This window comes from Populus alba, chromosome 17, assembly GCF_005239225.2.
Source record: "Populus alba chromosome 17, ASM523922v2, whole genome shotgun sequence".
Classification (NCBI taxonomy): Eukaryota; Viridiplantae; Streptophyta; class Magnoliopsida; order Malpighiales; family Salicaceae; genus Populus; species Populus alba.
The window spans coordinates 18,363,811-18,390,840 of NC_133300.1; the positions used below are offsets into that span (position 1 = coordinate 18,363,811).

Consider the following 27,030-nt stretch of genomic DNA (forward strand, 5'->3'; position numbering starts at 1 on the left):
CTCAGTTCACATATCGAGTATTGGATCAACTTGACAATTACTTTTTATGGAAGAGCCTAGGCATATATGGCCATGGGTTGTAAGACTCTCCACCACATTTTTACAAGTGTTTTAGGCCCATTATTGGTCATTCGGCTAAGAAACACACAAGAAATCCTATAGAATGAACCCAAAAAAGAGCCTCCAGTATATACACATACACACACATTCTCAGACAGCTGAAAGCAGCATTTGTTGCCAGCACGAGGCTTGAGCAACAGTCCTACAGCCAGCAAAATTGACTTTTTTTTTCTTCAGGTAAATCCCTTTGCTTCTCTTCTTATCGATGTTAATGATAATCTTGTGTTATATCATTTGTTGTTTCTCTGTCTGCTAAATTCAGTTACATCTATTGTGGTTTGGAATTTATAGATACTAAAGATGTTAGTTTATCCTGGCAACTATATATGTTGGAGTTTAGATCAACAAAGTGCTGAGAAAGTGTTTGTGGGTTCGATTCAATAAAGAAGATTTAGAAGGACCAAGTTGGTGATATAGGAGGACTGTTATTACTTTAGGCAAAGGCAAGAAGTGCATGATCTATTGAAGTGTGTTTCTAATAAGAAGAAAAATATTAGTGTTTGATTGATGCATGCATGATCAGATGGAGGGTTGGAGATCAGGTATTAGTTCATAACAGGGGGACTTGTTGTAGCTTCGGTTTAGGGAGCTCCAGTGGGATTTTGAGCTGGGGTTTGATGGGGTATTTGAAGACGGGGATCTTTTTTCTAGCTGTTTTAGGTCAGTACAGTAGATTGGCGAATGTTTCTTAGACCGAGGTTGGTCGAAGGGTGTGTCAATAGGTGCAAGGGAGGATGGAGCTGGCTCTTGGAAAAGCACTAGTAGTGATCGGAAAGTCTCTCATCTGAGGTAGGTGATGGGTGAAGGAACTTGTTGCGACAAGTGTATGATGTGGTGAAGAAGAAAAGTGAACTGATATTTAGTTATATTGAGGACGGAGGGAGGATGACATCATGGGATCCGACATTCAAAGGGTTTCAAATAATTGTTGAACGAAATAGACTGAAATCTAATGAAGCTAATGGATTTCTTTCAGCCAATATGAAGTGTGTTGATAATGGGTATTGAAAAGTTCTAGGTGGATATCGGCGCATCCAAGACCCAACCATTTCTCACTTCTGCATATTTAAGGATGCTGAAAACAATGGCCATTAGACCTCATTTCTCTTTCCATCTTCCCATTTTCTTAGTTTTTCTCTTATCGTAATCGGTGTTGAATGAAGTTTTCTAAGAACTTGGTTTCCTTCTTGTTTCCATTAACCAATTTCCACCTCATCTGGCTTAAGCAGTTGTTTCTAATGAATTCGCAATGTTTAGCAGAAATTATGCTTGCATGTTGGATATTATACATAAACACTCATACTTTGTCCCGCCATCATTATTTGTAAGCTTATAAACAATTTCATATAATTTGAATCAGCCTCCTTCCCCTTATCTAGTGAATCGTAATGTAATTTCAAGTGAAAGCAAATTCCATGTTCTCACAATATGGCTCATACCTGCATTTCTCAGGAGAGAGTCTTTAAGCTGACACATTTTTCAGTCTGGGGACTCTATTTCTGAATACTTGCTATCCCATCGCTGACTGCTATGTATTGTTTGCATATTTGTTTATTGATTGCAGCCACCAGATTCATCCCGGAGAAGCCACCATTTCCAACCAGTGCTTTCATGATGGAATCGGATATGGTAATGCATTACGGAGGATGTCATTGCAGGAGAGTAAGGTGGCGAGTCCAAGCACCAAGTAGTGTTGTAGCTTTGAACTGCAACTGTTCTATTTGTTCCATGAGGAGCAGCATTCAGTTCGGTGTCCCTTCTGAAAAGTTTGAGCTTCTTGGAGATTCCAAAGAATTTCTTACAACCTACACTTTTGGCACGCATACAGCAAAGCACACATTCTGTAAGTTCTGTGGCATAACTTCGTTTTACGTTCCACGATCAAATCCAGACGGGTTTTCAATTACTGTCAGTTGTGTTGACCCTGGGACTCTCACTCATGTTGAGATTAAGCACTTTGATGGGCAGAATTGGGAAAGGTCATACAATCAGACATTTGCTTCATGCTCCCAAGGTGCTGGCAGCTGAAGTGTCGTTCTTTCTACCACCACTCTCCTCGCCTTCCCTCCCTAAAGTAGTACAATATTATGGAAAAACCTTTGTGATATCGCTCTTTGGAACATTCTCAAAGTTGGAAAATAAAATTAGCTATGTTAGCTAATTGATTGGTTATACGTGTAGCTAATTGATTGGTTACTTGTGCTATTGACTGTTCATGTTTTAATAAAGACTTTGTTCATCCTTAATGAGGTACAAGCCTGAGCACTTACAAATTTCAGATTTGAAGGAAGTTCCCCGAGTGATTGAAGCCTCTTGCAATCATCCAAATATAGATATTCAAGATTGGAAAGTTCATGGATACTTGCAGGCAGGCTAGTAAAGTTGTTGCCACTCACGTTTAATACACTTAATGAAGTTAAGCAGCTGAAATCACCGGGAATTGATTCTTCCTGTAGACTGCAGTTACTTAAATCCAACGCTATAAAAGAGCATAATCCTGAGAATGAATTCAATGACAAACTCAAGGAATTCGTCCTTTTTTCCCGAAACGAGGATAAAAACATCATCCGAGTCTTAAGCAGCTGTCCTTTACATCCACGAAGAGATAGCTTTTTAAGCTTTCTGCCGAGAGAGAAGGAAGATGGTGGCTGTCTTCTAATAGTAGTTCCACTTATATCAAGCTCCTCCAAACTTTCTGCATGACCCAAATTGTTACTTAATTTTGGACCCTCACGTGCTGGAGATGGTGTATACTTTTTTTTGAATAAAATGTAGGAGTTTAGCTCATGTTCGCTATAAAAATTGACAAAAGCACATAAAGAAATATTTTTTTTCGAAAAGCCTTGTTTGAGCTGTTTTCTGCTTTTTTTTTATCCTTTCTTTTTGCTACCAAAATCATCAGGTTTTCTTAGGTTAATCAGGAGTTTTCATAATGCTAAATTCGTTCCTTTTTATCTGGTCTTTAAGGTTGAATAAATCCCTCACAATTTGCACTTAAAAAAAAAATGGTTCTGTTGTTGTCGCAATTTTTTTGTTCCGACTTAGGCTTTGATTTTGACTCAGTTTCGTATGATGTTTGACCATCCTAGGTATATTTTGTCACTCATGAAATGTTGAAAAATTGACGTACACCTTTATTAGGTCCTAGGGATCATTGTTCTTAAGGCAGTTTCTCAGTCCAATTTAGATGCTCAACATTGTCAGATCAAGAACCTTTTTGACCAACTAGATTACTGCTAGTTTTTGTTTTATAAAAAGATTTTATCTCACTTCGACTCCTTCATCAAAGTTGTAGTCCTAGACACATAGATAAATTTGAGTTTTTGAATCACTTGATTTCGATATCAGAGGCTCAAGATGTTCCCGTTTGAATATTTAACGTGAAGGCAGAAAATTCTGCCGTGAGAAGGATATTGACCCGAGTCTGCACTAAAAAAAAACTTTATTTTTGGCATAGTTTTTGTGATTTTTGTTCTTAGTTCATTCTTTCAGTCATATTAGGATGCTCAACATTCGTCAGTTTTTGAGTTAGACCTGGAGATCCCTTTTGACCAACTAGATTATTGCCAGTTTCTGTTCTATAAAATGATTTTATCTCACTTTGACTCATTCATCAAAGTTGTAGTCCTAGACGCGTAGATGAATTTAGGTTTTTGAATCACTTGATTTCGATATCAGAAGCTCAAGATATTCCCATTTGAAAATTTAATGTGAAGGTAGAAAATTCTGCCGCGGGAAGGATATAGCCCAAGTTCGCGAGGCTGATTCGAAGGATTTTTTTTGGGACCAAAGACTGATTCAAAAATTGTTAAAATGAGGGATTAAATTGAAGAAGGATATTGAAAGCTAGAGAGGGGGTTGGATCATCATAAATGACAAGATTTTTTCCACACCGAATAAGGAAAATGAGACTTTGCAGCTGCACCCTCCATCTGATTTCTTTTTTTTTTTTTCTCGCTGCAAATTCCTGTTGTTTTTTCTTTATCATCATGCCTGAATTTTGGAGTTGCAACCATGTTTTTTCTTGCCTCATTTCAAAGGGAGCAACTGGCCCTATGGAAGGAAAGAAAATAGCCACACCCTCCTCTAAAACTGGAAAGAAATCAGACGTAAAGCACCAGCACAAAATTAGAATATTACAGCTTCCTTTTGTGTTTTTTTTTACTGCAAATCAATAAGGATTTACGTCCTAGGATTAATGCATTGAATCCTTCCTAAATAGAGACATATTTAGACTATATATAAGCCCTTCTAATGACCTAACAGGGGCAGCAGAAAGGAGAGCAAAAAAAAGGAGAAAAAACGGAGAGAAAAGAGTAGAAAAAAATTGCAAAAAAAATAAAAGAAAAACGCAAGAGAGGCAGGGATTGAAAAAACATAAATAACCAAGGTTGTCAATTCCGTTTTCGGTAGGTGTTTCGTTTTTTCAATTGGAACGAAATGTTTCAGTTTCGGAGTGTTTCGGCGTGCCGTTTCGAGGTTGTATTGTTCATATATATATATATATATATATATATATTCCACAAACATAATTCAAATTCAAGATAAATTAATTATAAATTATGCAATACAAACATAATGCCAAACAAATATAATTTTAAAATTTAAAATATTTTTAAATAGTAAAGATTAAATAGATCTTTAACTTAAAATAATATAAACCATATATTAATTTTTTAAAAATAATATTTTTTGGCCGAAACGGAACAACCGAAATGAAACCGGAACGTTTCGGCCGGAATTTGGCCGGAATTTCCGGAACGGGCCGAGATTTAAAATGAGATGAAATTTGTTCCGTTTTGTTTCGTTTTTTGAATTGGTATGAAATGATTCGGCCATTCCGGGCGGAACGGAACGAAATTGACAACCTTGTAAATAACAGGGGAACATAGAGAGTTTGTTTTTCTTTGATCCTTTCTTCACTATGAAAGAAAAAAAGAGAGGAGAACAGGGAGGCAGGCGACAGTAAAACCAGAAAAGCCAATAGAACAAAAGTGGAAGTCTTTCTTTGGTTTTTCAGAGGCAAAAGGCAGGAGCTTTGCCATCGGGTTGTGTCTCATCTTCTGCATTTGAAACGTGCAGGATCTGCAGGTATGAGTCTCGATTTCCTTCATCTTTAACATATTTAAAGCTTTGTTTGGTTTTTTTTTTCTATTTCTACTTTTGTTTTGGGGACATTCATTTTCCATCTTAGCAACAAAGTGGCTTGCTTGCCTACTGTCCCTCCCATGTCTTTGAGTTCAGTTTATTATCACTGTTAGAGCTATGTTTTTTGTGTTTTACTCTCTAGTGATGAGAAATTGTAAGCTTTAAACATCCCTTTCTCCCATCGCTCAAGCGTTCTTTTGCAATGGAACGCTAATTATAATTAATTAGGTGCATAAGAGAGAGTTGAAAAAAAAAACGTGAGGGAGGGTCCCTTTCTTCAGTTAATGCCAATTCTGGGTTCACACTTTTTTTTTTTTTTTTTTTGAGTTTGCAGGGAGGGGTCATGGTTCATGTTGTAATTTTGTTTAGCTTGAGGACTTTGTTTGTTTGTTTTTTTTTTTCTTTTATGTTTTGTGCACACTGACTTGTGTTTTAAATTGGTGTGCCGAACCTTGTTTATTTGAGATGAATTTTTTTAAGCTTCTTGCGAATTTTGGAATAGGTGAATATTTTTGTGATGTTTGTGTAATCTTGTTATTCATGTTTTAAAAAAAAATGTTTTTCTTGTGTGTTGCATACAGCCAATACCCTAACATGTTTTGAATTCTTTATATATATATATATATATATATATATATATATATATATATATATATATATTTGAAGTTTCGAAAAAGGTGTTTTCACATGGATTTCTTAAACATAAAAAAAAAATTATTTTCTTGCATTTCTGGATTTTACAACATGTTTGTAAAACTCCAAAGGGTATTGGCCAATATTTCAAAAAATATAAAAATCCTATTTTGGGTGGAATTCATCTATTATTCACCGCTAATGTTTGGATAAAGAAATCCTTAAAGGATGAATATCCAAAATATTATTGGGAGTGATAAATCCGCACACATCCTTGAAAGAAGCCTTGATTATAATCGAGGACATTTCAATTTTTTTTTACTCCACGGTTTACGAGTCGTGAGAGTATAAAATACTAAAAAAATATAGGTTTTTTTAGCGCCCTAGATTTCTAAGTTTTTGTCCCTCCTCCTTGCGATTTACTAGTCTCAAATCTTGAAATACTAAGGAAAAAAATGAGCTTTCGAAGCACATGGAATCTCCTTGGATTTATATCCTAATAAATTTTATTTGAATCAAACCTAGGAAAATTGATGGAATTAGAAAACACCAACACTATAACAATTATAGAGCAAACCAAACACCAAGCTGCTTACCTTAGGTAGGGCGTACTAGGGGTGCTAATACTTTCCCTTTATGCAACCAGTCCCTTGCCTTAGAATCTCTGAAAGACCAGTTAGGGTTCCTGGTGACCAAAATACTAGGTGGCGACTCCTTTAAATAAATAAAAAAAGACCCTGAAATCAATCAAAAGTCGCCGCTCCGCCGCAAGGGTGCGACAACCCAATTCCTCCAGCCTATGAAGTTTTCAACATCCAGACAAGTCGAAAGTTTCAAGGGCTTTTAAACCATATGCACTCTTAGGAAGACTTGCAAGCGTTTTGCAGTCATTCAGGCTTTTAAACAACATGAACAACATATGCAATATCTGGATGAGTAATGGTGAGATATATCAAACTCCCAACAATAGTGCGGTATAAAGTAGGATTTATCAAAGGTAAACCATCAGAAGAAGAGTACATTGCATTAACCTCAATAGGAGTATCTACAATCTTATTATCAGTAAGTCTAGCCCGCTCAAGAATATCTGCAACATATTTTGACTAAGAAAGAAGGTAACCTCTAGGTGAGTATGTTACCTCAATACCCAGGAAATATCGAAGATAACCCAAATCCTTAATTTCAAATTGTCTAGCCAACTCTGTCTTCAAAACTAAAATACTATCAATGTCATCACCAATAATAATCATGTCATCAACATATAAAGATAGAATGATATGACCTGCATCAGTGCACTTGATAAAAAGAGCAGAATCATAACTGCTAGAAACAAAGTCAAGAGACAAGATCACAATAGAGAAATTCTCAAACCAAGCACGGGGTGCTTGTTTGAGACCATGTAATGCTTTCTTAAGCTTAGAAACATATCCAAAGTCATGTGAATTACTAGGAGGGGGTGCCATATAAACTTCTTCTTGAAGATATCCATTCTAGAAGGCATTTTTAACATCAAGCTGAGAAATATGCCATTGACGAATCGAAGCTACGACAATAAGAGTATGAATAGTAGTCATTTTTGCAATCAAGGAAAATGTCTCCTCATAGTCCACACCATACTATTGAGAGTATCCTTTTACAACCAGCCTAGCTTTGTATCGCTCAATAGACCCATTACAATTAGTCTTGATCTTATACACCCAATGACAACCAACAACACTCTTACCAGGAGGTAGAGGAACCAGATCCTAAGTATCTGTCTTATGCAAAGCAGAAAGTTCCTCATCCATAGCTTGCTGCCAAAGCGGATCAAGAATTGCCTCTTCATAGGAAGAGGGCTCAAAGAGACAATAAATAAAAGCTAAAAAGGAAGTAAATGATAAAGAATAACAAGAATAAGCAAAATCTAGTAGTTTTGTACACTTACGAATACAGATGGACTAGTGTGGAGGTGGATCCATAATCTCAGATGAAGCTTGAGGGGCTGTAGATGAGAATGGAGCTTCAGGTGTGTCAGAGAGTAAAATACCAGTACCTGCAGAGTTATGAGTACAAATTGATCGAACATGGGGAGAGATATCATTACTAGAATCCTTAGAAAACGGATCTATACTAATAACATCAGATTTAGTTAGGTTATGAGTAGTGGATGAAATAGAAAAGAAAGATATATGCTCAAGGAAGACAACATGACGAGACACATAAAGTTTCTGAGTTATTGGATCAAAACAACGATAACCCTTTTTACTTTCACCATAGCCCAGAAAAACACAAATAACAGATCGAGAGGATAACTTGCTTCGTTCTACATGACGACGAAGAACGAAACAAGTACAACCAAAGACTCTAAATGAGGAATAATCAGGGACATACCCATATAACTTTTTAAAAGGAGATAGACCCGAACTATGAGAAGATGGAATTGTATTAATTAAACTTACAACAGTAAGAACAACTTCTCCCCAAAACTCACTAGGAACAAAGGCAAACAACAAGAAAGAACGAGCCGTTTCAACAATGTGCCTATGTTTTCTTTCAGCAACACCATTTTGCTTAGGAGTATCTATACAAGAAGTTTGGTGGATGATACCATCTAGGGCAACAATTGGAAAAATTTATTAGAGGTGTATTCTCCACCCAAATCACACCTAAATAATTTAATCACAGCAGAATGTTGAGTTTTGATAAGAGCTTGAAAAGCTGCATATATCTTAAAGAATTCAGAATGATGTTTCATTAAATAAACCCGACAATAATGAGTGTGATCATCAACAAAAGAGACATAATATCGAGAGCTTTTTTTTTTGTAGTAAAAAGAGAAGGTCCCCATACATTAGAATGAATCAAATCAAATGGTGAAGAAGAAATAGAAATACTTCGATTAAAAGGTAAGGCGGAAAATTTTGCCAATTTACATCCACTACAATAAAAAAGTCACAAGTTTCAAATTTCCTAAAGCTCCTGTGGATGCCAAAAATCTCAAAGAGAAGATGAAACATGACCTAGATGGGAATGCCATAACTAAAAACTAGAAGATGAAAGACTCAAACGAAAGGAAGACAAATCAACGATAGTAGCAGCAGCAACAACTGACACTTTTAACTCATCCAAAATATATAGTCCATTCTCTCTACGGCCTGTTCCAATCAGCTTCTGAGACTACAAATCCTGTATACAACAAAACGAACCAGAAGACATGACTAAATAATCACCAGAATCATATATTTGACCAACAGACGCAAGATTCAATTTGAGTTTAGGAATAAGATAAACATTAGGGAGAGACAAGTGAGGTGTGACAACAGAACCAACACCTGCTAAGGGCATAAGAGTGCCATCAACAGTTATAACAGGAATGGAGGACAAAGGGGACACATAGGTAAAAGATGAGGAATCTGGAGACATGATGAGAAGCACTAGAATCCAAGACCCATTCAGAGTGTGACATACCTGAGGAACTATGAGGCAACTGACCTATGGAAGAAAAAACGGACATTGCTTGTGGCTACAAGGAGAGAAACTGCTGAAATTGCTCAACCAAAATATTAGGATCGATAATAGAGCTTGAGGAAGCTACTACTGCAGTATTGTGGTGTGGTGGTTTATAACCCTGAGGTGGTTTATGAGCATTAGATTGTGACTGATTGCTAGACTTCCAAGCTTGATTCTGCTGTTTCAGCTTAGGACACTGAGCCTTCCAATGACCTTTCTGCTTACAGAAACTGCACTCATCGAAGTCAACCCTTGTGTAAGGCTTATTCTGATGATTAGAGAATGGCTTAGAAGGCACTGCTAATACTGAAGGATTTGAAGCAGAAAGAATTTCCTTTTCATAATAAGACTAAAGACGTATTTCTTCAGCCAATAACTTACTAACAACAGAGTCAACAGAAGGCAGTGGAGAATGATGCAGAATTAAACCTCTAAGTCCTTCGAAATCACTGCGAAGTGCTGTTAAAAACTGTACCAATCGTTGTTGCTCTCTACGCTCAATATAGGCACCACATGCCTTTAATTATGCCGATTCTGTAAAAGCTAATTGATCCCAAAGATTTGTCATAGCAGAATAAAACTCTTGAATGTTCATATTCTTCTGATGAAGAGCTCGTATATCATTCTCTAATTGATACTGTTTTGCAAAATTTGATTGTGTGAATAAGCTTTGCAGATGATCCTAAACTTATTTTGTTGTCTCATACTTTGCCAACTGCATACCTATTGAATGCTCAACATAATTGTTGATCCAAGTAATAATCTTTGCATTATTTTCTTCACATATATCTATCAAAACAGCATCCCCCTCCTTAATATTTTTAGGTATCATATAAGTTCCACTAACATACCCCCACATCTTTTTACCTTTAAGGAAATTTCGCATTACATAACTCCAATACGAATAGTTCTTCCCATCTAACCTCACACTTATAGACTGAAGTGAATCATTTTTTTCAGTAGCCATAATCAACAGTCACAAGGAACCAGAATACAAGAGCATTGGAGAACAAAATACTAAATTGCAGAAATTGAACAAAGATTATAGAAACTAAACAAATATCTTCTAGAAATTATACGATTAATCCAAACACAAAACAAATTTGCAAAAATCTGAATGCAAATACCAAATTGCAGAAGTTGAAGGGAAGACGAAATACAAAAATAATTACAGAAACTGTCAAAATACCAAATTTTACAGAAGCGAAAGATAAAATATCACTCCAAAAACTTTTATGCCCGCAATATCTCTACATGTCAAAGAACCTTCAACTCGTTAACGTGATCTAAGTCTTTGGTCATGGGACTCATGGGAAAGACTGAACTATCATGCCATAAGATGACAAGTAATACTTAATAAAAAACATATTGGGAATATTTGTCACCTTGTTAATTCTGTAATTTTTCCTTTTGTTTTATGGTTACTCGACACTTCCTTTCGTTTAATCTGTTCTGAGTGGAGCATATTAATTAAACTTAATATGACAAGATCTTTAATCATATTGGCATCAGGAATCTTAAAAAAAAAAATACTTCTTGCTTGACACCTTCGCCTCGATCTGTCTAATCCTACCCTATAACATGTCTCTATGCCCATTTGTTTTTCCAGGTCTCATGACTCTGCATGTATGCAGGTGCGTACAAATTTTTTATATGCAGAGTATGCATCATTTTTCAATCAAACACCACTTTTCAATGTCCAATGGCACTTGCCTATCCAGCCAAGACCACTATCTTCTTCACAAATGAAATGATGTGAATGACACAAAAAAAATTTGGGAAATATTTTCACTAACATCTTTACCATAAGGATTGGTTTTGTAAATGGCTCCATACAAAAGCTATCTTCACACATTTTCTTTACATATCTTTTACTCTTTTCATATTTACTAATTTAAACATCAAATAATCTTCTATTTTGATAAATAATTGGTTTTTTAAGTGAACACCTATTGAACCAAGGTCAAAACCAGTTAAGAGTCTAGATAAACAGTTTTGGAAAGCCTAATTCCCATTCGATGATTTCACGATTTCATCAATCACTTATCAACAATTTTTAATTAAATTTAACAAAATTAATTAAGGGGATTTTTGAGAAAATCTTTGTCCATATACAATCATTGATCTTTTGATCAAATTTTGAAGTCTACCTATGATCATTAGTAGCTAGACAAAGTGGAAGATTCGACTTCACCATTGACATACATAAAGATTTTTTATTACTAGAAACCTGGGTTTCTGTAGATAAATTAAATGAAGTTATATTTACCACTATATATATATATATATTTGGTGGATAGATATGTTTGGTGTTCGAGATATAGCAAAACCGCATAAAAAAACCAAGCATGAAAAACAAAGGCATTGATTGGCGCCATGTACATGTATATTAAACTCTCGTCTAGTGCCATGTATCAAGCAGAGTACTGTCTTGTTGGTTCTTCATTATGAAGAACAATAAAACAATCAAATATTATATATTAATCCATATATATCATATGCAAACATGCATAAATTACGTGCCCATGTATATAGGTTAGACAGAACACAAAACATTAATTCTAAACTAATGAGTGAGCATGTCTTGTCATCACTAGGCTATGATAATATAAAATTTAAGGTTTGATCTACCCTTAGTAGATGACTAATTAAGTGCTTAGTACTGACACCTCTTATCTGAGAATGTCATTGGTCGAGCCAATTTTCTGTACCAGAGAAGCTCAAGACAATAAATCTCTCAACTACCGATATAGTTGCCATAAATATTAAGGGAATCATCTCATGAGTTAACGCTTCAACCCATATCTGTTAAACTCCGTTGATTTAGAAAATTTATAATTCAGAACTTGACATGGATTATGTTTTAAATTAATAAAAAAAGACGATAACTTGTGAAACTTAGTTCACATATCGAGTATTGAATCAACTTGACAATTACCTTTTATGGAAGAGCCTAGGCATATATGGCCATGGGTTGTAAGACTCTCCACTACATTTTTACTACATTTTTACAAGTGTTTTAGGCCCATTATTGGTCATTCGGCTAAGAAACACACATGAAATCCTATAGAATGTGCCCAAAAAAGAGCCTCCAATATATACACACACGTTCTCAGACAGCTGAAAGCAGCATTTCGTGCCAGCACGAGGCTTGAGCAACAGTCCTACAGCCAGCAAAATTGACTTTTTTTTTCTTCAGGTAAATCCCTTTGCTTTTCTTCTTATCGATGGTAATGATAATCTTGTGTTATATCATATGTTGTTCTCTGTCTGCTAAATTCAGTTACATCTATTGTGGTTTGGAATTTATAGATACTAAAGATGTTAGTTTATCCTGGCACCTATATATGTTTGAGTTTAGATCAACAAAGTACTGAGAAAGTGTTTGTGGGTTCGATTCAATAAAGAAGATTTAGAAGGACCAAGTTGGTGATGTAGGAGGACTGTTACTGCTTTAGGCAATGGAAAGAAATGCATGATCTATTGAAGTGTGTTTCTAATAAGAAGAAAATTATTAGTGTTAGACCGAGATTGGTCGAAGGGTGTGTCAATAGGTGAAAGGGGAATGGAGCTGGTGTATGATGTGGTGAAGAAGAAAAGGGAACTGATATTTAGTTATATTGAGGGCGGAGGGAGGATGACATAATGAGATATGACATTCAAAGGGTTTCAAATAATTGTTGAACGAAATAGACTGAAATCTAATGAAGCTAATGGATTTCTTTCAGCCAATATGAAGTGTGTTGATAATGGGTATTGAAAAGTTCTAGGTGGATATCGGCGCATCCAAGACCCAACCATTTCTCACTTCTGCATATTTAAGGATGCTGAAAACAATGGCCATTAGACCTCATTTCTCTTTCCATCTTCCCATTTTGTTAGTTTTTCTCTTATTGTAATCGGTGTTGAACGAAGTTTTCTAAAAACTTGGTTTCCTTCTTGTTTCCATTAACCAATTTCCACCTGATCTGGCTTAAGCAGTTGTTTCTAATGAGTTCTCAATGTTTAGCATAAATTATGCTTGCTTGTTGGATATTATACATAAAAACTCAAACTTTGTCCCGCCATCATTATTTGCAAGCTTATAAACAATTTCATATAATTTGAAGCAGCCTCCTTCCCCTTAGCTACTGAATCGTAATGTAATTTCAATTGAAAGCAAAGTCCATGTTCTCACAATATGGCTCATACCTGCATGTCTCAGGAGAGAGTATTTCAGCTGACACATTTTTCAGTCTGGGGACTCTATTTCTGAATACTTGCTATCCCATCGCTGACTGCTATGTAATGTTTGCAGATTTGTTAATTGATTGCAGCCACCATTTCCTGTTACACTGAAAAACTAGAGCTTTCGTGAATGGAATCAGATATGGTTATCCATAATGGAGGATGTCATTGCAGGAGAGTAAGGTGGCGAGTCCAAGCACCAAGTAGTGTTGTAGCCTGGAACTGCAACTGTTCTGATTGTTCCATGAGGGGCAACACTCAATTCATTGTCCCTTCTGAAAAGTTTGAGCTTTTAGGAGATTCCAAAGAATTTCTTACAACCTACACTTTTGGCACGCATACAGCAAAGCACACATTCTGTAAGTTCTGTGGCATAACTTCGTTTTACGTTCCACGATCACATCCAGATGGGGTTTCAATTACTTTCAGATGTGTTGACCCTGGGACTCTCACTCATGTTGAGATTAAGCACTTTGATGGGCAGAATTGGGAAAGGTCATACAATCAGACATTTGCTTCATGCTCTCAAGGTGCTGGCTGCTGAAGAGTCGTTCTTTCTACCACCACTCTCCTCGCCTTCCCTCCCTAAAGTAGTACAATATTATGGAAAAACCTTTGTGACATCGCTCTTTGGAACATTCTCAAAGTTGGAAAATAAAATTAGCTATGTTAGCTAATTGATTGGTTATACGTGTAGCTAATTGATTGGTTTCTTGTGCTATTGACTGTTCATGTTTTAATAAAGACTTTGTTCATCCTTAATGAGGTACAAGCCTGAGCACTTACAAATTTCAGATTTGAAGGAAGTTCCCCGAGTGATTGAAGCCTCTTGCAATCATCCAAATATAGATATTCAAGATTGGAAGGTTCATGGATACTTTTTATTTATTTATTTATGACCCTGGATGTCCGGACCAACTTACGTGCACCACAACTAATCTCAGGGCCTACTGAACATCCTGCAAGTCCAGTAGGCAGATAAAGCACCACAGGGATAACAGGCTGATACTCTTAAGGATCGAACCCAGGACATTTATAAAAGCAAGTCTTGTAGTTGATCAATGGACTAGACCTTCAAGTGTAAGGTTCATGGATACTTACATAGTAAAGTTGTTGTCACTCATGTTTTTTATTAATTTAGTCAGAGCAATCTTTGGAAAGAGTAATAATTTTTGTTTTTAAATATTTTTTAAAATATATTTAATGTAAAAAAAAAAACATTAATTAATATTATTTTTTTAGTTTCTTATCATATTTTTAATTTTTTAATATTAAAAATAATTTTTTTAATAAATTTTCAATAAAATATATTTTTAAAAAATAAAATAAGAAGCAAAAATATCCATCCACCCATAATTAAAGGTGATTTGACATCCTCCAAACGTTACATATTATATTATATTATATCATATCACATGATACAAACAGGCATGATATTTATCCTGTAATTTAAAATAATAAAAGAATTGATGTAAAGTTAGCATGCCACCTTCTGACGAAACTTCCCTAACATTAGCTAGAAAGGTGCTAAAAATATTATAAGTTGTTCAAATACTAAAAAAAACACGCACTTACATTCAATATACTCTCACTAACATTATTCGTATATATACATACTTTTTGAGCGCTCTATGTTAGAAAATATAAAGTGTATATATATATATCTGTGTGAGGCCTTTCATATATGCTAACGTTGGTATGCTAACTTGTTTAACTTAAAAATTCATATCAGATTTATATATCAAAATCACTCAAAAACTCATATTAGATTTATATTTCAAAATTATATAATGAAAAATCAAATATATAGACGAATCATATTTATTTCAGATACAATATTATTCTTTTAATAATTCAAAATACTTTTATATAATATTTATAATAATTACTTTCATATCACACAACATATCCACATACACATATTTCATAAAGTATAATACTTACAAGATATATTTCATGCTCATTTACATATATTAAACAAATACTTCCTAAACTTTACTTATACCAAATACTTATGCTTAAGTATTTCCAATAAATATTAATACTCAAATACATGTATTATACAAATACTTTCAAAGATATACTTGTATCAAATATCCACACACACAAGTATTTCCTCACATTACGTATACCACATATATTATATTCAAGAATATTCTTATATCAAATATTATCACACATGTATGAAAAACACATATATTATATATAGTATATCCAATGATATATTTATATCAAATATTCACATACATATATATTTCCTCACATGTATATCAACATAACAATAGAAAGAGTTCAAGAAAACAAAAAGGAATCACAACAAGAAGAGAAGGATCCTAAGCTCCGCATCTTACGAGGATTTAAAAAAAAAATAGATTATAGGGTTTTAACAAAACCAGGTTACAGGGTTTTAATAAAAACAAATTACGAGATTTTAACAAACTAGGCAACAAGGTTTTAACCAAACCAGGCTTTAGGGTTTGAATAAAAAAACAAATTACGAGGTTTTAACAAAACCGGGCTCTGATACCACCATTGTCACGACCCGAATCCCATGTCCATGATCGGCAACGTAGTAGCGGTGTTGAAAGGACATCTCATCTACGCTAAGCCTCAGAACGAGCATATCAAAAGAATAGTTTATTCAAAAATACGCAGCATTTTATAATCTTCAGAAATATTATATTATTCAAAACTGATAAAACCAAAAGATAGTTTAAAACTCCTCATTAGTAATTAAAACAAAAACAATAATCCATAATACCCATTACATTGTCAAAATTCAAACTTAATTAAAACAAGGTAATAGTGGAGCGTCTAAGACATCGAATCAAAACTAAAAGGAAAGCCTCACAAAACAAGCAAGGCATACAGACCAAAATTGAAGAAGCGGAAACATTCAACAAAGTCCAACTACTATCAGAAACTAAGAACCTAAAATAATATTAAGAATGAGGGGTGAGTTCAACCAACTCAGTGAGTGAATAATATTTAATATACATTTTAGATATTTTAGATATTAATAGTTTGCAAGATGATTTATCTTGATATATATATACATACTAAACATATTATCATAATGTAGTGGAATACATGTCAGAGATCAGATGACACCCGAAGGTGACCAGATGACACTCAAAAGTGACCAGACGACACCCGAAGGTGACCATTGTGGGATGATCAGTCGCCACAAGCTGGTGTCTCTCTCACCAGCTAGGTATACAGAATACTATGTAAACATAGGCTAACTACTCTCCGTTAGCGTGACCACTGTGGGATGATCAGTCGCCACAAGCTGGTGTCTCTCTCACCAGCTAGGTATACAGAATACTATGTGAACATAGACTAACTACTCTCCGTTAGCATGGAGTTACTGGTAAGTCCTATATCAAGGCATAATAGATATTTACAGAATCATCAAAGAAACGTATATCATATCAAATAGAATTTAGTTCGATAAATTGCGAGTGCAAATTCAAGAATAAATGAGTACTTGGAAAATAAAGCAACATATATAGATATTCAAGAAATTAACTAGTTGTACTCATTGTATAATCAACATACACATTTATTTATAATATATGCATATTAAAGATTATCCCACTCACCTGAAAAATATAAAACTAAAAGGAATATCAGATGAAAGATCCGAAAAACCTATTCAGGATCGTTAGAAGAACCTACAATAAATATACGAAACATACTCAAAAACAACTCAAAGCAACACAATTAAAAGATTTCAATGCATAAAAGAAAACCAAGTTTAGTCTCCTACATTTAGGGACTAAAACGACAATTATCCAAAACAGGGACCAAAACGTAATTTTACAAAAACTGGACCAAACTATAAATACATAACCATACTGAAATTTCACCCATAAACCATCCTCAATTATGTCTAGAATGAATCAGGGACCAAACTGTAATTTTATAAAGTTTAGGGACTAAAATGTAAATTCCCAAAATTGAGGGACCAGACTAAAATATTCCAAGTCAATTATCAAACTGAGATTCATCATCATTAACCTCATAATAATAGTGTCCAGAATCTCAAAATACATTTAGAGGTCAAATTGTAATTTTTTCAATGTTTAGGGACTAAACTGAAATTTTCATAAATCAAGGACCAAAATAAAATTTGGTCATCTTCAACCTCAAGACTATTATGTCCAGATTTTCCAGCAAGGTAAAAATGAATTTCTTAACCCCACAAGAATTAATTTAAACAAATCAACTCATAAATTCTTATTTCTAACAACATACTAATTAATCACCTAATATTAAATTAACCCTTAATAATCATAAATCAATCTTAACAACATAAACTTCTAAGCCTTATAAACCCTAATCTCTTCTTTAATTATTCCATAAACAAACTATAATCAAAAGTAATATGAAAGAGAATCACTTATTTGCTACTTCACCTTTCTTGAACTGAAAACTCAAGATAAAAAACTAAAATCTTAGATTTGAGGAGGGGAGGGTCACGACGGCTACAAGAATTAGAAGAGAGAAAAGTAATTCTCTTGCAACTTTTCCTTAAATGCCTAGGTTAACTTAGGTTGGGTTTGGGCTGACTTGAGCTTAGGTTTGGGTCTTACAGCCATAGCCTCGGAAATCTCTTACGATTTTCCTAGCTCCCTGGAAATTCTTGTCGAGCAAGTTCTTAAAACAAATCATGCATCGGTAATCAGCTGTTTTCCTTAAAGTTGGCCGAGACATTTACCAATGAGAACTTGTCCCAATAACTGGCAAGAAACCTCAAGTGAGGTATTTCGTAACCCTATATGTTTTTGAATTAACTAGTTAATTTTCTTAAAAACTCAAAATTTAACGGTTTTCCCGAAATCTAATCTATAATAAAACAACTAATAAAATTGGTAATAATTCACTAAATAACCCTTAATTATTCATCAAACTAATATGTAAAAGCTAATATTACAGCTAGGGACTAATATGGAATTTATCATATTTTTAGGGCTAAATTGTAACTTTTTTCAAATTGGAGGACCAAATTGAAAGTGTTAAATTTTCTTATCTATACAGTAATTCTGTCATAATTCATATGTTATTCTTTTCAGAATCTCGGAATATGCTCCAGGGATCAATTTGTAATTTTTCAAAGTTTGGGGACTAAATTGTAATTTTCGTAAATTGAGGGACCAAATTGAATTTTTGTCATCTTCAACCTCCAAACCAGAATTTCAACAGAAACCTACTGTTCTCCCCTGATTTCTAACTCAAAATTCACCATTCAAACAAAACTATAACTCAAAATCATCACAATCTTCCATAATCAACTAAATAATCAATTAACCACAACAATCAACCCCTAACATTCAATTTAATTCATCAATTAAACCCAAAACACAAATTTTCAAAACCCTAACATTCATCAAAACCGAAAATTAAACTTCAATAACACATATTTATACATTTAACAATCTAAATCTTATTTTTAAACTTATTTCCTTCCAATTTCTTTCTTTTTCCCTTATTTTCCCTTCCCTTCTCTTCTTCCTCCCTTCTCTCTCACGGTTTGTTCTTTAAATTTTCAGATCCATCTTTCTTTTCTTTCTTTTTTTCTATTTATATTTATCAACTATTTATCCAATTACTACTATACCCCTCATTTAATTTGTTCCTACATCTAAGCCTATCTCTTTAACTCAAAACATTACACCCGTAGAATGAACCCAAAAAAGAGCCTCCAGTATATACACAGAGACACACATTCTCAGACAGCTGAAAGCAGCATTTGTTGCCAGCACGAGGCTTGAGCAACAGTCCTACAGCCAGAAAAATTGACTTTTTTTTTTCTTCAGGTAAATCCCTTTGCTTCTCTTCTTATCGATGTTAATGATAATCTTGTGTTATATCATGTGTTGTTTCTCTGTCTGCTAAATTCAGTTACATCTATTGTGGTTTGGAATTTATAGATACTAAAGATGTTAGTTTATCCTGGCAACTATATATGTTGGAGTTTAGATCAACAAAGTGCTGAGAAAGTATTTGTGGGTTCGATTCAATAAAGAAGATTTAGAAGGACCAAGTTGGTGATGTAGGAGGACTGTTACTGCTTTAGGCAATGGAAAGAAATGCATGATCTATTGAAGTGTGTTTCTAATAAGAAGAAAAGTATTAGTGTTTGATTGATGCATGCATGATCAGATGGAGGGTTGGAGATCAGGTATTCGTTCATAACAGGGGGACTTGTTGTAGCTTAGTTTTCAAAGCTGCTACTAGGGAGCTACAGTGGGATTTTGAGCTGGGGTTTGATGGGGTATTTGAAGACGGGGATCTTTTTCTAGCTGTTTTAGGTCAGTACAGTAGATTGGTGAATGTTTCTTAGACCGAGGTTGGTCGAAGGGTGTGTCAATAGGTGCAAGGGAGGATGGAGCTGGCTCTTGGAAAAGCACTAGTAGTGATCGGAAAGTCTCTCATCTGAGGTAGGTGATGGGTGAAGGAACTTGTTGCGACAAGTGTTTGATGTGGTGAAGAAGAAAAGGGAACTGATATTTAGTTATATTGAGGGCGGAGGGAGGATGACATCATGGGATTTGACATTCAAAGGGTTTCAAATAATTGTTGAACGAAATAGACTGAAATCTAATGAATCTAATGGATTTCTTTCAGCCAATATGAAGTGTGTTGATAATGGGTATTGAAAAGTTCTAGGTGGATATCGGCGCATCCAAGACCCAATCATTTCTCACTTCTGCATGTTTAAGGATGCTGAAAACAATGGCCATTAGACCTCATTTCTCTTTCCATCTTCCCATTTTCTTAGTTTTTCTCTTATTGTAATCGGTGTTGAACGAAGTTTTCTAAAAACTTGGTTTCCTTCTTGTTTCCATTAACCAATTTCCACCTGATCTGGCTTAAGCAGTTGTTTCTAATGAGTTCTCAATGTTTAGCAGAAATTATGCTTGCTTGTTGGATATTATACATAAAAACTCAAACTTTGTCCCGCCATCATTATTTGCAAGCTTATAAACAATTTCATATAATTTGAAGCAAATTCTAGTGAAAGCAAATTCAAGTGAAAGCAAATTCCATGTTCTCACAATATGGCTCATACCTGCATTTCTCAGGAGAGAGTATTTCAGCTGACACATTTTTCAGTCTGGGGACTCTATCTCTGAATACTTGCTATCCCATTGCTGACTGCTATGTAATGTTTGCATATTTGTTAATTGATTGCAGCCACCGGATTCATCCAGGAGAAGCCACCATTTCCAACCAGTGCTTTCGTGAATGGAATCAGATATGGTAATGCATCATGGAGGATGTCATTGCAGGAGAGTAAGGTGGCGAATCCAAGCACCAAGCAGTGTTGTAGCTTTGAACTGCAACTGTTCTGTTTGTTCCATGAGGGCTGGCATTCAGTTCATTGTCCCTTCTGAAAAGTTTGAGCTTCTAGGAGATTCCAAAGAATGTCTTACAACCTACACTTTTGGCACGCATACAGCAAAGCACACATTCTGTAAGTTCTGTGGCATAACTTCGTTTTACGTTCCACGAGCAGATCCAGATGGGTTTTCAATTACTGTCAGTTGTGTTGACCCTGGGACTCTCACTCATGTTGAGATTAAGCACTTTGATGGACAGAATTGGGAAAGGTCATACAATCAGGCATTTGCTTCATGCTCCCAAGGTGCTGGCTGCTGAAGTGTCGTTCTTTCTACCACCACTCTCCTCGCCTTCCCTCCCTAAAGTAGTACAATATTATGGAAAAACCTTTGTGATATCGCTCTTTGGAACATTCTCAAAGTTGGAAAATAAAATTGCTATGTTAGCTAATTGATTGGTTATACGTGTAGCTAATTGATTGGTTACTTGTGCTATTGACTGTTCATGTTTTAATAAAGACTTTGTTCATCCTTAATGAGGTACAAGCCTGAGCACTTGCAAATTTCAGATTTGAAGGAAGTTCCCCGAGTGATTGAAGCCTCTTGCAATCATCCAAATATAGATATTCAAGATTGGAAGGTTCATGGATACTTGCAGGTAGGCTAGTAAAGTTGTTGAAACTCACGTTTTTTTATTAATTTAGTCAGAGCAATCTTCTAGTTTTGAAAGTGTAATAATTTTTGTTTTTAAATATTTTTTTAATTTAATGTAAAAAAAACATCAATTAATATTTTTTTAGTTCTTATCATTTTAATTTTTTTAAAAATAATTTTTTTGTAAAACAAGAGGCAAAAATATTCATTCCACCATAATTAAAGGTGATTTGATCATATGATACAAACAGGCATGATATTTATCCTATAATTTAAAATAATAAAAGAATTGATGTAAAGTTAGCATGCCACCTTTTGACAAAACTTCCCTAACATTAGCTAGAAAGGTGCTAAAAATATTATAAGTTGTTCAAATACAAAAAAAAAAACACATACTTATATCCAAAAATCTCTCATTAACATTATTCGTACATATATATATTTTTTTTTTTTGACATCAGTGTTTTGTTACTTATGGGTGTTATACAAATACTTTCAAAGATATACTTATATCAAATATCCACACACACAAGTATTTCCTCACATGTATACAAAACACGTATACCACATATATTATATCCAAGAATATTCTTATATCAAATATTATCACACATGTATTAAAAACACATATTATATATAGTATATCCAATGATATATTTATATCAAATATTCACATACATATATATTTCCTCACATGTATATCAACATAACAATAGAAAGAGTTCAAGAAGACATGTATTAATTTAGTCAAAGCAATCTTCTAGTTTTGAAAGTGTAATGATTTGTTTTTTAAATATATTTAATGTGAAAAAAAATCAATTAATATTTTTTTTTAGTTTCTTATCATATTTTTAATTTTTTGATATTAAAAATAATTTTTTTAATAAATTTTCAATAAAATATATTTTTAAAAAATTAAAACAAGAAACAAAAATATCCATCCATCATAATTAAAGGTGATTTAACATTCTCCAAACATTACATATCATATCATATCATACAAACAGGCATGATATTTATCCTGTAATTTAAAATAATAAAAGAGTTGATGTAAAGTTAGCATGCCACCTTTTGACGAAACTTCCCTAACATTAGCTAGAAAGGTGCTACCCTCAAATCGGTGTGACGTTCGATTGTAGTAAGCTCGTGCAAGAGTTGTCTTTCCTATTCCTCCCATCCCACAAATCTCTATGATGCGAACACCATTAGACCCTAGATAGTGCAGGGCTCAGTATACTCAGTATGCTTTGCACAATATCTTGTATAAAGTTTGATTCATGCCTATAAACTGGAAGGATGAATAATAAAGTTTCGAGTCGTAATAAATTATGAAGGAAAAAAATAAATCAGTGTTCGTCTACATATTACAATTAAAAAAAAATGGCATATGACATCATGTGTCATACTTGGAAGAAGGGGAGGTCATGCTAATGCAGAAAATATAAGCGTGCATCTCTTAGTGCATAGATTTATACAGACATGTACTATTTAAAGGATAGACAGAAGGGCTTAAACTTATAAAATTCTGGAAATTTTTGCAGTAACTGATATCTGCCAAAGTTTGAGTCTTTCCCAACTGAAATTGTAGTTCTGATATTTGTGATTGTTTGAAAATGAGTTGGTTTTCAAGCAAACCCAGTGAATTTTCTTACAGTTTTTTTTTCAGACAGATGACTTGAGATAAATAGATAAACTGAAAGAGAAAGAGTTGCATTCAACATCTTACGGCTTGTTTTTCAAAGTCAATGACTGCTGGGCTGCTGGCCATGTTGAAAATGTTATACTTTTGAAAAATCAAATGAAAATTGTTTTTTAAAGTATTTTTTATTTTAAAATATATTAAAATAATTTGTTTTATTTTTAAAATTTTAATTTTGATATCAGTATTATAAAATAAATAATTTATAATAAAAATAAAATTTAAAATTTTATAAAAAAAATGTTATAATCACAAAAACAAGCAATCATATAGATTATATTTTTTTAAGAGATTTTAAAAATAAATGAAACCAGAAAAAAACTAAGCATGTATATCTTTGCCTTAATTTTCCTTTTCTAAATATTGTTTAGTGACAAAATTTACCATGTAAAAAGTCCTCCAACTTTTATCCTTTTTTTTATTTCTTTGTGCCCATGCTTATTTCATTTTGAGTGATTTTTAGAATATTTTTTTGATAGAAAAATATCTCAAAAATAAAATTTAATTGATATCTTTTCAACTCAAACATGTACTTGTTATCAGTGAAAATGGTGACAAATTCAAGGAAAGTGTAATGCTTCTTTACCATCAAAACTCAAAGCCATACTATGAGTTCAGAACTTCATCAGATGCCTTGATTTAAAGTATTGGCTTTCAATGTTACATGACTGAAGATGAAATTCTTTAGAAGTTCACATTACTTGCAGTTCTATCTAGGTTGTTGCCTCTCAGACCTTTTAAATAGAAAAAAAATAAAGAAGGGATAAAAAAAATATATCACAATCTGAATCTCAAATTTATGACTAGCAATGTAGGAGTGGTGTCGAAATGACATTATATCTATACTAAGCCTCAGAACAAACATATCAAAAAAACAAATTATTTGAAAATACACAACATTTCATAAACCTTAAAAAATATTATATTATATTATATTACTTACAGGTCTAACTAGGTGCCTCTCAGACCTTTTAAATAGAGAAAAAAATAAAGAAGGAATAAAAAAAAATGACGATCATATATACCTTTATCCCCTCCAAAGTCGTTCAACCTTGCTACAGCACATATCAAGTTTAATAAGTTCCTCTGAATGGACAGTGGCAAGTTCTTGAAAGGATATTCATGCCATTTGAGAATCCGTGACTCATTACAAAGCTATTAAAGTCTACACACATTAGGGAATACTGATGATCTTAATGTGCATGTCCTGTTGCTGGTAATTCTGGGTTTATCTCTTCAATATCTTCTGTTCCCTAACCATTAAACATACAATTCCAACAAGCTAAGAATGTAAAACAACAGGGAAAATATAGTGAAGCTCTCGTGCCTTACAGTGAGAGGGATGCTCTGTATTTATATTGGTGGCTAACGTTATGCACTTGTCTAGTCTAAGGAATATACAAGGAAAGCATATAATAGACTCCTACAATCAAGGTGCAATTACAATGGCTGATATGTCGTGATCTGTAATAACAGCAATTACACACTTGCTGATTTGGTGTGATCTGCAACGGTCATTTCCATAATAGAATGCAAGGAATGGTTTTATGTGATGTCTTTCAGTGTATTTCATGTCTAGGCAAGGCAGATATCCTTACAGAGCCATAGCCTCTGAAATCTCTTACGATTTTCCTGGCTCCCTGGAAATTGTCCCAATAACTGGCAAGAAACCTCAGGTGTCACACATTTCTGTTCTACAGTTTTGTCCTTCCCTTAAAAAACATGCAATATCTGTGAAAATTTTCTTTCCATACCCTCTAATCCATTAAAACTTGTTGACTTTTATCCAAGAGTTCTTTTCCTGGATTTTCTTTCATTCTTGCTAGAGAGGGACTTAAACATCCATGAGTTAACGATATAAGGATTGATTTGCAAGGAATTTTAATATAGAGGTTAAAATGATTAACATTTAGAACTTAGAGGATCATATAAGTAATTTGCTTGAAAAAAGGTTGACTACATGGAGCCAGTCTTTTCTTTTCGTTGCATCTTATTGTAAATTCTATTTCGTTTCATCCAAAATAACTGAAATATCTCATTCAAATTTAAAATACAAAACAAATTGGAACATATTTTATTTTGTTCAAAATCTTGCCCTATTCCAGAAATACCATCTAAATTCCGGCTAGAATATTCTGGTTCCATTCTGCACATTATGTTCCTGTCGAATAATATTTTTTTTGGTTTTTTTTTTTTTTTTGAAAAAATGTTGCAGTTTTATGATGTCCATCATATTTACAACCCGGTAATCATCAATTGATGAATATTGGAGTGAACTTTGCATCTGCAGGAACTGGTGCCCTTGTGAAAACTCATCAAGGAAAAGTACATGATCTTATTGATTAAGCCCTTCTTTTTGTGTGTGTTTTAGCTTAGGCTTCTTGTTCATCAAAACTAAATAGTCTGTAGAATTTGCTTATTGGTGCAAATCCAGCTTTATTAACTTGGTCTGCATCTTAATATTGTTCTCATTTGTTCCCATTCATTGAAAAGGTGATAGACCTTAAAACACAATTACGTTATTTTAAGGAAGTGCAGAAGCTACCAAGGCAGAAATTAAGCGATGAAGAAGCCAAGACATTGTTGTCCTCTGCTCTTTACTTGTTCATCGTTGGAAGCAATGACTACTTTGTACCTTCCACTACAAACCCCACTATGCTTCAATCCTACAACAGAAACGAGTTCAACCTGACATCTGGTATCCAAGCGATATGTTAATAACCTAAACATTCTTTCTGTTTTTCAAATCGATCATAGTCTATATATGGTTTCGCTTTACTGTTCCAGGAAATATATAAGGAGGGATGAAATTTGGAATTTCAAACTTGGCTGCATTGGGCTGTTTCCCTTTCCTGAGAGCACTTAAACGAACTAGAACAAGAAGTTCAAGCTGCATGGATGAAGTTACGGTTCTGACATAGCTACACAATAGAGAACTCTCTAAGGTCCTTAAAAAGCTTGAGAGACAGCTTAATGGATTTTAGTATTTAAATTTTGATTTCCACACTATACATAGTGAAAGAATAAACCATCCCTCCGAATATGGTATGTTTATATCTACATGTCAATTCAAAATTTCCTGCTTGTGTTTCTCAAATAAAGAGTCTATCCTAACTGTCAGGTTCAGGGTATGACTTGTTACTAATTCTTCTATACCTATTTTAATTTTGATTGTTGCAACTTGAATGTGAAGATTTTAAGGAGATAAAGTGGCATGTTGTGGCACTGGTCCGTATGGAGGTTCCAAGTGTGGTCTGAACAAGTTCGAATTATGCGATAATGCGAGTGAATATCTCTTCTTTGATGGAATTCATCCAGCAGATGAGGTTCATAATCAATTTGCAAAGTTGCTGTGGAGTGGAAATCCTGATGTTGGAGGGCCTCACAATCTCAAAACACTGTTTGAGGAATAGCATAAATGATAAAACAAGGTGTACTTTTTTCCAGATGTTGTATTAGTTAACCACCCAGAAGCCAAAGAAAACTTGCTTCTCTTTATTCTATTTTGACTTGGAAGAAATGACATTAGAGGTGAGAGCAGAGTTCTGTTCTTGAGTACAACACTCACAGGAATCAGAAAGATCATATCTTGGTTTAGTAATGCACTAATTTACGATGTATCTGATCAGCTCCTCAAAATTCAAGAACCCTCTAAAATCTGGTCTTTTTGAAGAGATTCTAGGAGTGGCCCAGACTTGACAATTTTCAACT

The 27,030-nt window shown here is 34.0% G+C and overlaps 3 protein-coding genes and 1 pseudogene across 5 annotated transcripts; all 4 read left to right on the top strand.

Annotated features, from left to right (window-relative positions):
• The first annotated feature begins 157 nt into the window (after nucleotides 1-157).
• On the top strand, nucleotides 158-2,366 carry LOC118028861 (uncharacterized). The gene is made up of 2 exons (XM_035032587.2): nucleotides 158-297; nucleotides 1,685-2,366. The coding sequence occupies exon 2, from the start codon at nucleotides 1,732-1,734 to the stop codon at nucleotides 2,146-2,148; it is 417 nt and encodes a 138-aa protein (XP_034888478.1). The 5' UTR covers nucleotides 158-297; nucleotides 1,685-1,731; the 3' UTR covers nucleotides 2,149-2,366.
• On the top strand, nucleotides 163-21,502 carry LOC118028862 (uncharacterized). 3 transcript variants are annotated; one of them, XM_035032590.2, is made up of 2 exons: nucleotides 163-297; nucleotides 20,821-21,502. In XM_035032590.2, exon 2 carries the CDS (start codon nucleotides 20,872-20,874, stop codon nucleotides 21,283-21,285), a length of 414 nt encoding a protein of 137 aa, XP_034888481.1. In that variant the 5' UTR covers nucleotides 163-297; nucleotides 20,821-20,871; the 3' UTR covers nucleotides 21,286-21,502. The 3 variants fall into 3 exon arrangements, with proteins under 3 accessions (XP_034888481.1, XP_034888480.1, XP_034888479.1); XM_035032589.2 differs by lacking the exon at nucleotides 163-297 and adding an exon at nucleotides 12,458-12,589; XM_035032588.2 differs by lacking the exon at nucleotides 163-297 and adding an exon at nucleotides 19,282-19,439.
• On the top strand, nucleotides 12,450-14,379 carry LOC118028865 (uncharacterized). Its single transcript, XM_035032595.2, has 2 exons — nucleotides 12,450-12,589; nucleotides 13,688-14,379. Exon 2 carries the CDS (start codon nucleotides 13,748-13,750, stop codon nucleotides 14,159-14,161), a length of 414 nt encoding a protein of 137 aa, XP_034888486.1. The 5' UTR covers nucleotides 12,450-12,589; nucleotides 13,688-13,747; the 3' UTR covers nucleotides 14,162-14,379.
• LOC118028853 (GDSL esterase/lipase 4-like) lies at nucleotides 21,502-26,864 on the top strand (annotated as a pseudogene).
• The last annotated feature ends 166 nt before the right edge of the window (nucleotides 26,865-27,030 follow it).